We start from the raw sequence: 15986 nt of genomic DNA, 5'->3' as shown, positions 1-15986 counted from the left end.
ATACCTCTGTGATCTATTTCATTGATAAATCTGCCTCAGTCGGGTACACTTTAGGCACATACTGCAGATAATTCATTATCAGTATCGATACAGAATAACTTATTATACATTCTGAAGTTAACATACCTAGATCTTAAAAAGAATAAAGTATATTGGATTATTGTGTTGTCAACAAAAGGAATGACACAATTCTGTGGTAAAAATGGCTCCACCCCACCTTTTTTGAAATGTTTGTTAAATTATGGTTTGAGCAGCAAACTTTTTAAAGCACACCTGAAACAAAAATAAACTTATGAAATAATGAATTGTAAGTACAGCACAGCTATGACATAGAACATTAGTAGTGAAGAAAAGAGTCTCATATTGTTTTCCAGTACAGGAAGAGTTACAAAAAATGTCAGTTGTTATCCATGCAAAAGATCTTTTCTGAGCTATTTGAGCTAACTTGGGTCAAATACAGTTCTGTTTTCTGAAGCAATTAAACAGCCAGGTAACAGTGAAATACAGTTTGAGATAAGGTTTTACTACAAGAAAGTTCAAAGGGTCATTATTCCTGCTTTGTTTTATAGCTTAAAAGACAGAGCATGATTTTAAAATTGCAACTGTGACAATATGATGCAATGGTATAAAAAAAAAAAAAGCTATAGAAATAACAATAAAATGATGAGACTCTTTTCTTTGCTACAAATGTTTTATTTATTATCCATACTACACACACAATTCATTATATCCAATTCATTATATCATAAGGTTAACAGTATCTTAAGGTTTGCTTTAAAACATATGTAAAAAATATTACTTTTGGTATTTTATCATTAATATTTTTTTTATCAACCATCAATTTTTTTTTACTAAAAGGGCAAAACTGTAAGACTCCAAGCCTTTGGCAGCATTCAAAATATTTCCCTGCTCTCCACATTCTTAGGTCTGAAGTTTTAGAACTAGGTAGTCTTGACTATAAAATAACAGGCACAACCATTTCCATCCAGATAAATGACACTTTATGGTGGATTTTATTAGGCGCACATCTTGCACCAACTGATCAGCAACAGCACGGCATTCATGGCTGCATTAAAGTATTTATTGTTACAAACCACAACTGGTGTGCAAGGCAAAGCTTTCTGGCAGGATGAGAGGAAAGGTCAAAGGCCATTTTGGAAACAAACAGCTGGACCAGTTTATTTAAACAGATATGAGGATGGGATGCTGACCTCAGTTTGACTTCTTCTGGGAGGAGCAAGAATGCCATTTTATTGCTACCCAGAAGGAAAGTTTCTTGCATTTGAATGCACCCTTAAGGCACACAAAGAAATTACTGTTTTGAAAAAGAAAAAAAAATGTTCATTAGACCAGCAGGTAAGATCTAAAATCCCTATGCACTTTGAAAGATTGCCAACATTTCAAAATAGTATAGCATGAATATATTAAAACACATACATACTTCACTATGCATGGATGTATAATGTAACATATTATTTGAACTTATTACACAGATGCACACGGTGTGTGTGTGTGTGTGTGTGTGTGTGTGTGTGTGCCTGTGTGGGGTGTGTGTTTGTGCGTGTGTGTGCCTGTGTGTGTGTGCCTGTGTGTGTGTGCCTGTGTGTGTGTGTGCCTGTGTGTGTGTGTGTGTGCCTGTGTGTGTGTAATGATTTACCATGTAGGAAAAAAGATTAAAGTAGAATGGAATTCTTTTATTAATATGCACACAAATGTGTTCCTGTATACTCACCTGACGATGGATCGGGGAACCTCACAGCAACGCCTCCTGATGAACGAGATTCCCCTATCCACCTTCCTACCCGCGACTTCACGTGACGGCACACGACGGGCGCGACGAAATATGAGAGCACTATGTGCCGGTCGTTATTGCCACACATCACAAAGCGTCGTTCGCCTAATTGCGCGCCGGAGCCCACGTCATGATTTTTTTATTTTTTTTAACTCAATACACCAAATGTATTTGAGCAGATAATACTGAAAATAATTCGATCAGGTATTCCAAGGTTGTCAGCAGTCGAAAAAAAAAAAAATAGGATATAATTTAGTGTGCATAAAAAGTATAAACAATAACAAGTAAAACAGCTGTTCCTCAGTACAGTTGAGCCAAGGTAGTACATACATCTTACCATGTATTTTTAATAAACAGAGTCAATACCTCCACATTAAGTAGAGGGCTATATATATTTAAAGTGGTATTTAAAAGAATACTGGTTTGTCCACCTGTCCATGTTTGTGCAATAAAATAGAAATCATATAAAAAGAGTTTATGACATTCTTGTAACCTGTAACCAACTGTAATTTGCCATTTCTAATGAATGAGAATTAAACAAGCCAGCAGGCAGTTGCACCAAATGCCTATCCCTGTGGAACTGCTGCTAAGAGACAATAGCAAGTGGACCTCAGTCTGAGGAGGCCACGGGAAACTGTTTATGCAGGGACCTCCTGCCAGGGAAAGCATTCAGAAATTTGTGTGTGTCACAAGGGGTGGGATACATGCACTCTAAACCGAAGGTCAAAGAGGCTTTTAATGACAATGGGTTTGTTTATTTCTCTTTTATAACTTTTTATAACATTTCATACTGAAAAAAAAACTGTTGCTTGTGTAGTCCCCCTTGATTGCCCAATTAAAGTTTATTTAATGAATTTGGGTAGATAGTCTCTTGGCATCTCAGCCTTGTGAAACTTGTTGGAATGAAGCAGAAACTTGCTAGCATTATACCCTCCCTTTATTTTATTGTTTTGATTATAATAACTCAATAAACTTCAGCATTTTGGGAATCGATATATATGTCACCAATATTAACGATATCCTCTGTTGATGTTTGGTGCCTAAAATAAATGCATAAAATGCTAACATAGGCAGTGGTGAAAGTGTTTTTTTTTTATTTTATTTAGGTGGCTAAAAAAAATGTAACATGTATATTTGTGATACATTACTATAATTTTAGCTGGTTGAGGAGGTAGCCAAATATATTTGACCTTTCTTGCTTTTTGCAGGGAACAGGAATGTAAGCGTAAATGCTGGCATTGACCTTGCCTTGACCCCACTCTTTGAACTCACCATAAAAAAAAAATTCTATAAGTGTAATGTCTTGTTCCGAATGCCCTCCCCAGCAGTGTGAGCTAGTGGTGATAAAACTCCAAACGTTCCCTCATTTGATGGTCATAATCTTAATAATTGGCTTTGAAATAGGATGAAACTCCAAAGGAATAAGGAGGATTTTATTAAAAGTTGTGAAAAAGCCACTAAACTAAAGTTAGATTTGTTCATCAACCGGTCTGAGCGCTTATTATTCTTCAATGCTATCCACAAAGAGATGCTAGGCTTAGTACATGAGCCCTAACTCTACAATTAAAGTAAACCCGAGACAATGAAAGTAAAGGGATTTATACATACCTGGGGCTTCTTCCAGCCCCCTGCAGTCCATTAGTTCCCTCTGTGTTGGTCCGGTTTCTTCTATTCCGCTGCTCTGTAGTCTGATAACCAGCCGGGTTGCAGGTCCTCCTCACGTGCGCAACCCCCTATTGTGCTCCCATAGCTGGGAGTGTTCTGCGCAAGTGCAGTTAGAGTCTTAATGAGCTGAGCATGTGCAGAATGCTCCTGGGCACAGGATTGCGATTAGGGGGTGCATGCGGCCAGGACAATAGTCCCTGACAGGCTCTGTCGGAGACTCTACTGGAGCTGATAGCCGTGCAACAGAGGGGACCGGGAGGATAGTGAGGGGGCAGATGGACTACAGGTGGAGGAAGCACCAGGTAAATACAAATCCTTTTACTTTCTTTATCTCAAGCACACTTTAAGTCACCTACACACGCTAGTGGAAACATGGCCAATGCAGCAGTTCAGGCTGCCACCCAATGTTGTACAAATATCCAGCACACTAGGTCTTTTAACCACCCTGGCGTTCTGATTAAATCGCCAGGGTGGCTGCAGGAGGGTTTTTTTTAAATAAAAAAAAAACTATTTCATGCAGCCAACTGAAAGTTGGCTGCATGAAAGCCCACTAGAGGGCGCTCCGGAGGCGATCTTCCGATCGCCTCCGGCGCCCAGAATAAACAAAGAAGGCCGCAATGAGCGGCCTTCCTTGTTTTGCTTATATCGTCGCCATAGCGACGAGCGGAGTGACGTCATCGACGTCAGCCGACGTCGTGACGTCAGCCGCCTCCGATCCAGCCCTTAGCGCTGGCCGGAACTTTTTGTTCCGGCTGCGCAGGGCTCAGGCGGCTAGGGGGGCCCTCTTTCGCCGCTGCTCGCGGCGAATCGCCGCAGAGCGGCGGCGATCAGGCAGCACACGCGGCTGGCAAAGTGCCGGCTGCGTGTGCTGCTTTTTATTTCATCAAAATCGGCCCAGCAGGGCCTGAGCGGCAGCCGCTGGTGGTGTTGGACGAGCTGAGCTCGTCCAGACCGCTCAGCTGGTTAAAGGATACCCAAAGTGACATGTGACATGATGAGATAGACATGGGTATGTACAGTGGCTAGCACACAAATAACTATGCTGTGTTCCTTTTTTTCTTTCTCTGCCTGAAATAGTTAAATATCTGGTATGTAAGTGGCTGACTCCATCCTGACTCAGACAGGAAGTGACTACAGTGTGACCCTCACTGATAAGAAATGCCCCTTTTTTTCTTGCTCTCAGAAGCCATTTTCTGCTAGGAAATTGTTTTGTAGTTGGAATTTCTTATCAGTGAGGGTCACACTATAGTCATTTCCAGTCTGAGGTAGGACTGAGTCAGCCACTTACATACCTGATATTTAACTCTTTCAGGCAGAGAAAGAAAAAAAGGAACACAGCATAGTTTCTGTGTGCTAGGCACTGTACATACCCATGTCTATCTCATCATGTCACATGTCACTTCGGGTATCCTTTTTACCACGGCGATGGACAAGCGCATAACTCCTCTCCTTACTCCATCCATCAAAAGCCATTCTGTCGTACTTCTTCCCTCCTCCATTGAATGTGTCTGTATAATACTTGTGTCCGAAATATCATCTTAGATTTGTGGTCCTGATTTCTACAGGTGACAGGTATTGTAGTGTGTTTCTACACACCCTTACTTTCCCTCGTAGACCTGGATGTAGAGTTGTGCACATAACATTTTTTATTCAAAGTTGTGAGCCAGTCACAGTGATCAGGAAGTCAAAGAATGAAAAAAAAACATCAGGTCCTTACCAAAGGTGTCCATCCCAAATAGTTTAAAGAACTAAGAGGCTTTTTGACTTTTACTGCTGTGCTGCATGGTAAAAAGGGACAAATGCACAGGACAGACTGACGAACAGTGGCTTTTGGTGTTGATATTTGGAAAATGTACATTGTGGTTTGCATAATCAAAAAATGCCTATAGGCATTTATTATTTATTGTAAACATGCCTTTATCCTAAATTTATCTTTTTGTGTTTTCCAGGTTTATAAATGCTAGGAGAAGAATAGTCCAACCAATGATAGACCAATCCAATCGAGCAGGCAAGTCCCCCATAGTAACTGTTTTCAAGTCACGCAGGCGAAAACCATCCTCAAGCCATTCACCGGGAGGTCCAGTACCTGGTAAATAAAAGTAACGCTGGGAATAAAACAAAACAAGGCACTTGGCCTCTACTATTTTTCAAATGGTTCAACCATTGGTTCACTTTTGCTGCACATTTTAACTTTTTGAATTCGTTTTTCTTCTCAGCTATACTTTCTGCTACTTTGACCACTCCCTGGTGCATGGCTTGGTGTGGAAGTGCTGTAAACTTTATTACCTGTCAAAAGGGTGACAGAGTCAGTATTCCTTATTGGACTTGGCAAAGGTCAAAGACTCTCAGTGAGGTAGATCTTTTTTGACCTTTAACTACCTTAAGGCATTTTACTTGAAAGCATGCTTGCTATGTGCTCAACTAAAAATCTACGACATAGCACAGGAGTCTTATTTTAAGTGTCTGTGGGAACTCTAAATCTGTATTCCTTCACTTAACAAAAGAAAGTCCTATACTCTTGATTGCAAGTAACAGATATGGACAACAGTGGCATGCTGTTCAGGAAAAATGGTGTTGGGCTTCTTTAATTACTGTTTGCATAATGTTCTATTGTTTAAAGCTGCTACACCCACAAGAATTCTTGTTGGATGTGAGCTAAAAAATAGAAGGATTTAATATATTGTCACACATGTTCTGTGTTGTTGTGTCCAAAAGGTGGGCTACTTTGTGAAGGCTGGAGAAACATAATAGCGGAGGCGAGGCCTTTAGCAACCAAAAATGATTCCAAGATAAATCTGCTCAACCCTGGTCGCTGGGACGGTGCAGGAACTGGGCGACATTGAAGAAAGGAGAAGGTTTTCCACAATGTCCGTAACAAAGTATAAATCCGCCTTTATTGAATTGAGATAAAAAACATGCAGCCAGGCTACTGTCAATGTTTCAGTCTCACAATGGTCCTTAATTATAGTACTATGATTAAGGACTATTGTGAGTCCGAAACACAAGTCAGTAACCTGGCTTTATGTTGTTTAACTCGATTCAAAAAAGGCAGATTTTTAATTTGTTACGGACATTGTTTGGCACCTTCTCTTTTCTTCAGAACCAAAAATAATTGTTCTAATCTCCATAATTTAGTAGACTAAAATAAACACTGCCTTTGGATTGGCTACCATGACCCTCTGTCTTCGGTGTTCTTTTTTTCCAGTTTTTATAAGTTAGCTCTATCAATGTAATTATGCTGTATGGAGCTCAGAAGTTAACAGTGATGTGCTTTTTTTAGTAAGTCAAGGAACACCTTACAATACCGATGGACAGCCGATGGGAGGTTTTGTAATGGATGGCCAGCAACACATGGGAATTAGAGCCCCAGGTAAGACTGCACTCTTCCTTAGTTTGTTTATGCATTATTATTGCCTGTAGGTGCTCACGTTAGCCTAAGAGGTAAAGTTTTATTTTATACATTAATACCCCTCGCTATATCTTAACCTATCTGCAAATCAAAATATGGCTGTCTGTCTGGGTGCTTTAACTTTATCTTGATTTCTTTTGCAAATGGTGTATGGCTCTTTGGGTGCTTTCCATTTACTTCTCTGATCTGCTGGCATCTTCTTGGATTTTATCTCCCTTTTAGGACCTATGAGTGGAATGGGCATGAATATGGGCATGGAGGGGCAATGGCACTACATGTAACCATCATCTAGTTAACCAATGGCAAAGCAAGGGGGAAGTAAGTACAATGGGGGATGATGATGTCTCTACTTTGTCTAGGATTCTACTTTTTATATGTGTTTTCTTTCTTATTGTATATTCTCCCTGCCCATAGCTCCATGCTTGTTCATTCCTTTTCCATGAAAATCAAGGTATCTTTTATTTTCCTACTGATATTTAGTTTTCTTTATGTTTCATCTCTTGCACAGAGCACTTTGCGCATTGTACATTTACTGTTGTGCTGTTATTATACCATACTGACCACATGACAAAACAAGAAATAGGCAGGAGGTGTGTGTGGGGGGGGGAGGGGGGAGCAGGTTGCTACGGCAACAGACTGATTTGCAAAATGTAAGCAGTCTTCAGCAGTGCAAGGAGAGGAAAGAGCATGTCCCCAAAGTGTCATAAATCTGTCTAACCACAGTTGATGCATGAGTTACACTTCTTCCCTAACCTGCAAGATACCAAACCGCAATCAGGGACTTTAATAAACAAAAATAAGCAGAGTCTTTCTAAACTGAAAATAAATAAACAGCTTTATATGGGACTCTGGTCCGAGGGAAAAAAAAAAACTTTGAAATTCCACTTTGCTTCTCTTTGTCCATCCTTTATAATAGGATTACGTGTGGCAAAAGCAAAGTAAAAGAATACAAAATAGAGGTGTGCACAGCAGGTTGTGCAGCTTTGCCTGGGCTAATTGACTATATCCAAATTAAGTATGCCATCACTTGCAGTGTGACAAATGGATTTGACTCATTCAGTATACAAAAATAGAGATCATTAATGCAATCTTCAGAGCCGGCCCCAGTGAAGTCTGGAGAGAACGAGAGAGGGAGAGAACCAAATAACAAAAAAAAAGAGGAAGAAGAAAGTGGCCCACAATCTTGCTTTGTATTATTTAGCGACATAAATATTATTCTTCTATTCTTCCCTAAAGGAATGTAGAACTGTGCAAGCACAATCTGATTATCTGTTATTGTTCTGCATCAAAAAAAACCTACAAAAAACAAAAACAAAAGGGGGACCGACATGGTTTCGTTTTTTTTTTTCTCCCTCTTGCTCCTAATCTATTCCTAATTGCAAGGCCAACGTTGTGTGTACCCTGAATTTGAATCAAACCTCCGGCTCTGGGAAGCCATCATCCTCCATCTCACACATCACGAACATTCCCAGCTTAGTTAATCTAAATATTGTTTCTTAATTCCTGGGTCAATTAAATTTAAATGATGTATGCTATGCTTCATAACCAATTAAATTAATAGGATATTATGAAAAATATCATTACTTTTGATTAAAGACCAGCGGATATGGTACATTTTATAAGCAATTTTCTATTTTAGTAAGTGAAAAAAAAAACCGGGGAAAAAAAACGTTCCTTTAGGCTAGATTAAGCAGTCTTTCATTGCTGGAGCTCTGAGACCTGAATCCAAGGTGTTCATGCTGCAACATTACTTAGAACTAAAGCCAATTGAACCTACTTAGGAATAGCGTTATGCCGTTCACCCTTGATGATTATGGAGCTTATAGCTCTCTGAGACAATACACCTGTCAGTTTTCATCAACCAGAGCAAACCATGCAGAAGACAGAGGCCCACGGAAAGCAGGGGGCTATTGTTTTACGTTCCGTTTCCTCATTGTTCTCAAATTTAGTGAAAGCTTGACTGAGTTTGTAGTCTGATTTATTTTAAACGTTCATGATCACAAGGAAGGAATTAATTGCTAACAGTTATTGATTTCTTGCATGCATAAAGGGAACAAAAAATACTTCCATTTATCAGGCTCTACATAATGCATTTTATTTTATGACAGCGTTTTAGTAAACAATTAACGACATTTTTTATTTAAAGGCTTTAAAGTGTGTACCGCGTGCTCTTAAGCCTCACCGTTCTCAGTTACAACAAATAGAGGGCCTTATTTATCAAAGTGTCTATAAATCACCGGCTCTCTCGATGAGTTATCATATTCTAGCCAAGGCATGACAAAATCAAGTTGGTGTAGAGCTGTGAGCTTGGCATGCAATACTGAAAAAGCAGACGTGGGTAGGGACGATGGGTGTTTCAGGAACTTGGACGTACTCTGTGGTTCATGGCTACCTTTTCGACATAAACCTTGCACACTCTAGACAGAAGTGGGTGGTGGTGGCCTGCCTTTCGAGGCTATCTATGGCAAGGATCTAGCATGTGTACAGGTGTCCTACAAAGGTGCTTACAGATACTGGTTCATTAAAGTGTACCTGAGATGAAAGCCATCTCAGGTTCTATACTTACCCGGGGCTTACTTAAAGAGAAACCGTGACCAAAAATTGAACTTCATCCCTATCAGTAGCTGAAATCTATTCCTTTTCACAAACGGATCATCAGGGGGCTCTGTATGGTTGATATTGTGGTGAAACCCCTCTGACAGGAAACTGTGAGGACCATGGTCCTGGCAGTTTCCTGTCTGTGAACCTTGTTGCATTGTGGGAAAAAGTTGTTTACAGCTGTTTCCAACTGCCAAAAAAGCAAGCAGCAGATACTTCCAGTGATATCACCTGCCAGCGGTAAAAATGTCCCCATGTGATAAATGTCAGAATGTAAATCAGGGAGAGGAAAGATTTTACAACGGGCAAACACTGACTAAATCATTTATACATAATTATTGCAAAAATTAAGCACTTTTTTTTTATTACATTATTTTCACTGGCGTTCCTCTTTAAGACCCCTTGAGGCCGCTCCAGGTAAGCATAGAACCTGAGATAGCTTTCTTCTCAGGTTCACTTTAAGCGGCATGTTGAATGAGCATTATTTTATGCAGTTCCTTGCCCGCATGAAGCTGCTCCATCATGCACTGCGCCATCCTCCCTCCTGCCCTCTGTAGCAACAGTAAATGTCACACAGCTGAGGCAATGTGTCTGAATAGTGCTCATGCCCAAAATTGTTGCCCTCTACTGGTATCTGCTGGTATGCACACACAAAAAATATAATGGTAGGGTCGGGGGATCTAGTGATATTGGGGGAAGAGTCATCCATCTCTTACCATTTACATTTTCATTTTTTCTTGTGATTTTTAATTTTTGAAGATTTGTAAGCATAAATGCTCAGTGGAAGTTAAGACAGGTACAGGCCAATTATTATTAGCTTATAGTTGGGATGTAGAACAAACCGATAGAAATACAAGAATATCTGTTTAAGTTCTTGTTGGCCCAGTCCTTCTCATGGAAAAAGCAAATAGCATGTTTTCTGGCATCATGCCACTACGCTCTCAGCCAGTGATCAGTTTCCTTTAATACTGTGCGAACCATTAACAGACAGTGAGTAAGTCAGGTGTCTTGACCCCACCCTTAGAAAGAATGCCAGGAAAGGTCATCTGCATTTTTTAAATATAAAGATGGCAGCGTCCACATTCTAAATGTACTTAAAGGACCACTCCAGCGAAAAAAGTAAGCAGTTAAAATCTTATAGAACTGACAGGTTTTGGACTAGTCCATCTCCTCATGGGAGTGTTTTCTTTGATTTCAAAAGCATTTCCTGAAAGGCAGTTGCTAAGTTTAACTGCCAAAATAGTGTGCAAGTGAGTAGGGAGGCTGGCTGGTATCTTACTGTTTTGGCAGTTAGACTGCCACTCAGGAAAACCCAGAGAATCCTCCATGAGGAGATGAACTAGTACTAAACCTGTCATTTTTGTAACATTTTAACGGCTTACTTTTTTGCTGGAGTTGTCCTTTAAGTGTATCTTCAGTCAAAGAAAATAAATTGTACAGCTATCAGTAACATGTAATTGTTTCAGTTAGAATCTGCAATTGTTTGCTGAAAAGTGCTGCAGGCATCTGCTATGTTGTGTTCTCTCTGACGCTATAATACATCTTCTGTAGCTAGTGAAGATGCAGGTCAAGGAATCCCTCTTCCCTGTCTACACTTACCTTAAGCACAGAGGTTTCTTTACAGTGAATTACCTGCCCTAGAATGCCCATATAAGTAGAGTACTCGGGCATTATTTAGCTCTGCAACTGGGGGTATTTAAAAAGACACTGAGCAGTGGATTTAAATGAAATCGATACTTACCTGGGGCTTCCTCCAGCCCACTGTAGGCCGGGATGCCCAACGGGGTCCTCCTGGCTCCTCTCCGGGTCCCGCTGGCGGCTCCTTTACCAGCTACTTTTGGGCAGAGTGTCGGCCCAACACTTCCTGGACCAGGACGCTCCACATGATGACGTGTAGCAGCCGGCGATCCAGGAAGTGTTGGGCCGACACTCTGCTCGAAAGTCGTTGGTAAAGGATCCGCCAGCGGGACCCGAGAGGATCCAGGAGGATGCCGAGGGACCGTGCGGCCTACAGTGGGCTGGAGGAAGCCCCAGGTAAGTATCGATTTCATTTAAATCCACTGCTCAGGGTCCCTTTAACTTTTGCAGGTGGTAGTAGATCTACCTAAACCTTAGAAAATGTTCATCGACCTTAGAGATCATTATAATTTAAGTAATAACTCAATAGTGGACAGTATGTGATGCTTTTGATTGCTGTTCATGTGATACTCTATTTATGAAATTCACTTACAAAAATCCATTTATCCAGACTGGTGTCGTCCTTTAAAGATAACTACAGTCATAAATAAAAATAGTGGCCTAGAAGCCTGCCTTACTAATCTATACACGCAAGTCTTTTATAGGAGACAATGGCCAGTCCCCTATAGCGGAGCAGATGGTTTTGGCACCGTGCAGAGAGCAGATGCTGGGCACCGCTATAGCACTAATGCTTAGTGTGCGCGGTACATAAGGATAATTGAGGGTTCCGGAAATAGCGGGACTCCAAATTACTTAGTTGGAATAGTAATTAACGCCGCTGGAAATTTGAGTGGCAGCAGTGTGAGCTGTCATTCAGCTCACCCTGCGCCCAGTTCACCGGCGGCGGAAGGATACGTACTCCTCTTTTGGACGGGACAGTGCCTAGCACTTTTGCGTTGTAGTGCTACAGTCCAGATTGGATTGTTGTTGAGGTCCCTACCTGCATGAAATCTGTATATTCTGTCCATGTTTGTGTGAGTTTCTCCGGTTTACTCCTGCATATCTAAACATGCATGGCTCTTCCTAAGTTGCCCTTCTATTATGGGATGAATTTTACACCATGAGCTCCTCTAAGGTTAGTGACTTGAATTATTCAGTGTACTCAACAGAACTGTGGAAAAACAGTTAGTGCTTTATAAATGCAAAATAATAATAATCCCAATACCCCTTCCACATACTCCACTAGATCAGGAGCTAATAGGAACATTGCACCAGGCTATTCAGTATAAATTACTTACATAGGTTTATGGAAGAAGGGAACTGTAGGGAGATGTTGACAGAGCAGGACAATGGGGGATCAATTACTTTAAGCAAGTGACTACAGTTTCACTTTAGCTATATCAAGCCACTGCATAGAGTGCACTCAGTAGGCAGTAGCAGTTTTAGAGTGTCTTGCCCAAGAACTCCTTACTGAATACTGTAGGTGTTGAATTACAGAATAGGAAGAGCTGAGATTTGAACCCAAGTCACTTGTGTCAAAGGCAGAGTTTAATTATTACACTGTCCAGCCACGATAATATATATATATATATATATATATATATATATATATATATTGTACTAAGTTTGTAAAGTTCAGTATATGCAATGATAGATGTACTGAGCGTCTACATTGCCATTATTTTACTCACTTCTTTATGTTTCTTTCCCAGGACTGCAAGGTATGCCAGGGAATTACATATCTCCGAGTGCTCCAATGGGTATGAGTATGGGACAGCCAAGTTATCCTCCATCACAGATGCCCTTGCATCACACTCAGCTGCGTCACGGGCCGTCTGTGCATACCTACATTCCTGGACACCATCACCACCCAGCGATGATGATGCACGGTGGACCCCCTCACCCTGGAATGCCGATGTCAGCATCTAGCCCCTCTGTACTTAATACAGGAGACCCAACCATGGGCGGACATGTCATGGACATCCATGCCCAGTAATTCAAGGGAAAAAAATGACCCAAAACGGCAAAGTTCATGAATTGTCTTTCTGTCAAAATCAAGGGAGTTCCACTCTTGGTGTCAATATAGGATCAAGAACGTTTTTCGACTTAGGGAACTCTGACATTAAAAAAAACAAACAAAACAAATAATAACACGGAAAGCAGATGCTGAAAATCAACTTTTTGGGGACAAGATAAATACGTATATAAGACATTAAGATAACAAAGAGTGAAATATTGTAAATGATATTATACTGTTAACCATATTATGTTGTTTCTTATAGATTTTTTTAAAAAAAATGTGAAATTTTTCCACACTATGTGTGTTGTTTCCATAGCTCTTCACTTACTCCAGAAGCCTCCTTACTTAAAGCCTTACAGTTACCCTGCAGATGACTGGACGCCCTCATTTGCAGGTCATTTTAGAGCATTACAAAAAGTATGTCAGGCAGAAGATCTTTTTTTTTCATTTGGATTCAAGGATTTCAGCCATGCGCTCTTTTCTCTCCAGCTTTGTTTCTGTTTTTTTTTTCTTCTCCCTCCCTGTCTCCCTGTCTCTTTCTCTCTAGCCTGGGGCTTGAATTTGCATGTCTAATTCATTTACTCACCATATTTGAATTGGCCTGAACAGATGTAAATCGGGAAGGATGGGAAAAACTGCAGTCATCAACAATGATTAATCAGCTGTTGCAGGCAGTGTCTTAAGGAGGCTGGCAGGAGGAGGCATGGAAACCAAAAGGCAATGTGTTTGGAGCGTAATTGTCACAAACGGAGCGTCAGTGTCCCCATGAAGCGACAAAACCAATCTGTGCATCACTTCCTGTTTTCATGCAGCTTGAAAAAAAAGAAAGAAAAAGAAAAAAAAAAAAAAAACAAAGACAACAGAAAAGCAAGAATTGTAGAAGATTTATTTTTTAATACATTGACTTTATTTCCCAGCAAGGCATCAGTCATGCGTACATTTTTTTCCATAGTCCCATCATGGAACATTTATGTAAACATTGTAAATAAATTTTGTGCAAAAAGGACTGGAAAAAAAGATAAACTGTATTGTTGCAATTTTTTTTTGTATAAATAGAAGTTTGGTATGAATCGGCATGCATACAAATTAATTTACAAAAAAGTGGGATAAGCTAATTATACTTCTCTTTTTTTTTGTTGTGCTAAAAAAATGCTTGTTAGTAACTAAATTTTTCTATAATGGTACAAAAAAAAACATACAAAAAATAAGTCCTAGTAAATAAATATTGCACATCGACAGTGATAGCGGAAGCACTATGGGTCACTAAAACATCAGAATTGAATATCCCTGACACATTTCAGTGAAGATTCATTAAAGCCTCACTTAAGGCACAGTATACTTAAATGCATTTAAGAACATTATTTTAATTTAATTATGCCTGAAAAGTTTTTGTGAAATAAAGAAAATAAAAATACCTGCTGCACCTTTTCATAGCTCATCATCTCCTCGGTGACCTACAGCTGCGTGTTTATTAGAAGTAAGTCTGAAACACGCCCCCTTTAGTCACATGGGCAGAGAGTGATTGTTCTGTCAGCTAAAGACATGCTTTGTGACTGATTCATAGCCTATCACGGCTCTAGTAGGGAATTACGGCTTTAGACTCACACAGGGAGCATAAAATGTTTAAGATTTCTCCTGTTATTCCATTGTTGATTTGTTAAAGCATCCAGTATTTCAGGACTGATGGATTTCCTGGAGTGTGGTCCTCTCTTGATTTTGGAATTACCTTGAGACATGCAACATGATTCTTGCACTGAGTGAAATACAGCTGTGCCATACTTGCCTGGATGGCCAATGGTTATTTGTATGACTTCAAACTAACAAGGTGGTAGGGCCGGCTTTTTAGAAAGGTTACAAAGGCCCAGGTCTTGGGCAGCAGCTGGTCAAGGAGTGGCTAATCATGGAAGAGGGAAATAGAGAGGTGCAGTCCAAGGGAACTGAAGGGTGCTGCTGTACATGCATGTTAGACATGGAAGTGGGGACTGCACATGAAATAGGAGGGGGGTGCTGCACATGAATGAGAAGCCACAAGAAAGTTGGCTAGGGGCGGAAAAAGTATTAATCTGCTAAACCTTGCAAGGTGAGTGAAAGATGGGGGAGCAGACAGATGGAGGTTGCTAAGGAGGATATGAGGATGTATGCACTGGTGCAGCTGGTATTTGCCTGCAATATTTGCAATTAGCTTATAAAAAAAACGCATCATTGATTTAAAATTATTATTATTAAATGCATAACCATGGGCTTAAAGTGCTTGGTTACGTGGATGCTGGATGCAGAGAAGCAACATTTGGTTCTCTTGTTTTGGATGATGCTAGACCAACCTCAGGGTACCACCAAGAGTAAATAACAATCAGTGGATGGATGTTGCCCAAATATGGCAGCTTGATGTGACCCCTAATAGTCAAGGAGATGCAAATAATCCTGGCTTCCATACAAACTGTGTGAAGCTTGGAATGGGCCAATCAAAATCAACAGGAAGTTCATTACACTGGCCCAATTCTAAGCTGCATAAAATTTGCATTAAATCTGCTTTCTCCGTGTATGTGTGTATGTGTGTGTGTGTGTGCGCGTGTTGAGGGTGGGGTTATTTCTTGGATGTTTTTGGAAATTTCTGTGATTTCTCCCTTTAACTGCAGGAAAAGTATTTTAATTTTGGATAGTGCTGATTTGAACCTCTTTCGCCTTTGCAAATATATATACAATTTAATAACAGATTCTTTGGTGAAAACAGTGTTCAGGAGAGATTTCCACCTTTAGCGAGATTTTGTCTCACTTCCTGTCTTTGGGATCTCTGTGGCTTTAAAGTGTACCTACGACCAACACAA

General features: G+C 40.3%; 1 protein-coding gene across 2 annotated transcripts in view; it reads left to right on the top strand.

Annotated features, from left to right (window-relative positions):
* Nucleotides 1-15686, top strand: part of MEIS1 (Meis homeobox 1) — a 224730-nt gene extending 209044 nt beyond the window's left edge. The window contains exons 10-13 of one of the 2 annotated variants that reach the window (XM_068232323.1): nucleotides 5407-5465; nucleotides 6738-6827; nucleotides 7089-7184; nucleotides 12854-12943. In XM_068232323.1, the coding sequence (XP_068088424.1) occupies nucleotides 5407-5465; nucleotides 6738-6827; nucleotides 7089-7147 (208 nt within the window). In that variant the 3' untranslated portion in view covers nucleotides 7148-7184; nucleotides 12854-12943. Of the gene's footprint in view, nucleotides 1-5406; nucleotides 5466-6737; nucleotides 6828-7088; nucleotides 7185-12853 lie in introns of both variants that reach the window. The other variant, XM_068232322.1, reaches the window with a different exon arrangement.
* The last annotated feature ends 300 nt before the right edge of the window (nucleotides 15687-15986 follow it).

Source organism: Hyperolius riggenbachi, chromosome 4, assembly GCF_040937935.1.
Source record: "Hyperolius riggenbachi isolate aHypRig1 chromosome 4, aHypRig1.pri, whole genome shotgun sequence".
Taxonomy (NCBI): domain Eukaryota; kingdom Metazoa; phylum Chordata; class Amphibia; order Anura; family Hyperoliidae; genus Hyperolius; species Hyperolius riggenbachi.
This window is presented reverse-complemented; position numbering and strand designations above follow the sequence as displayed.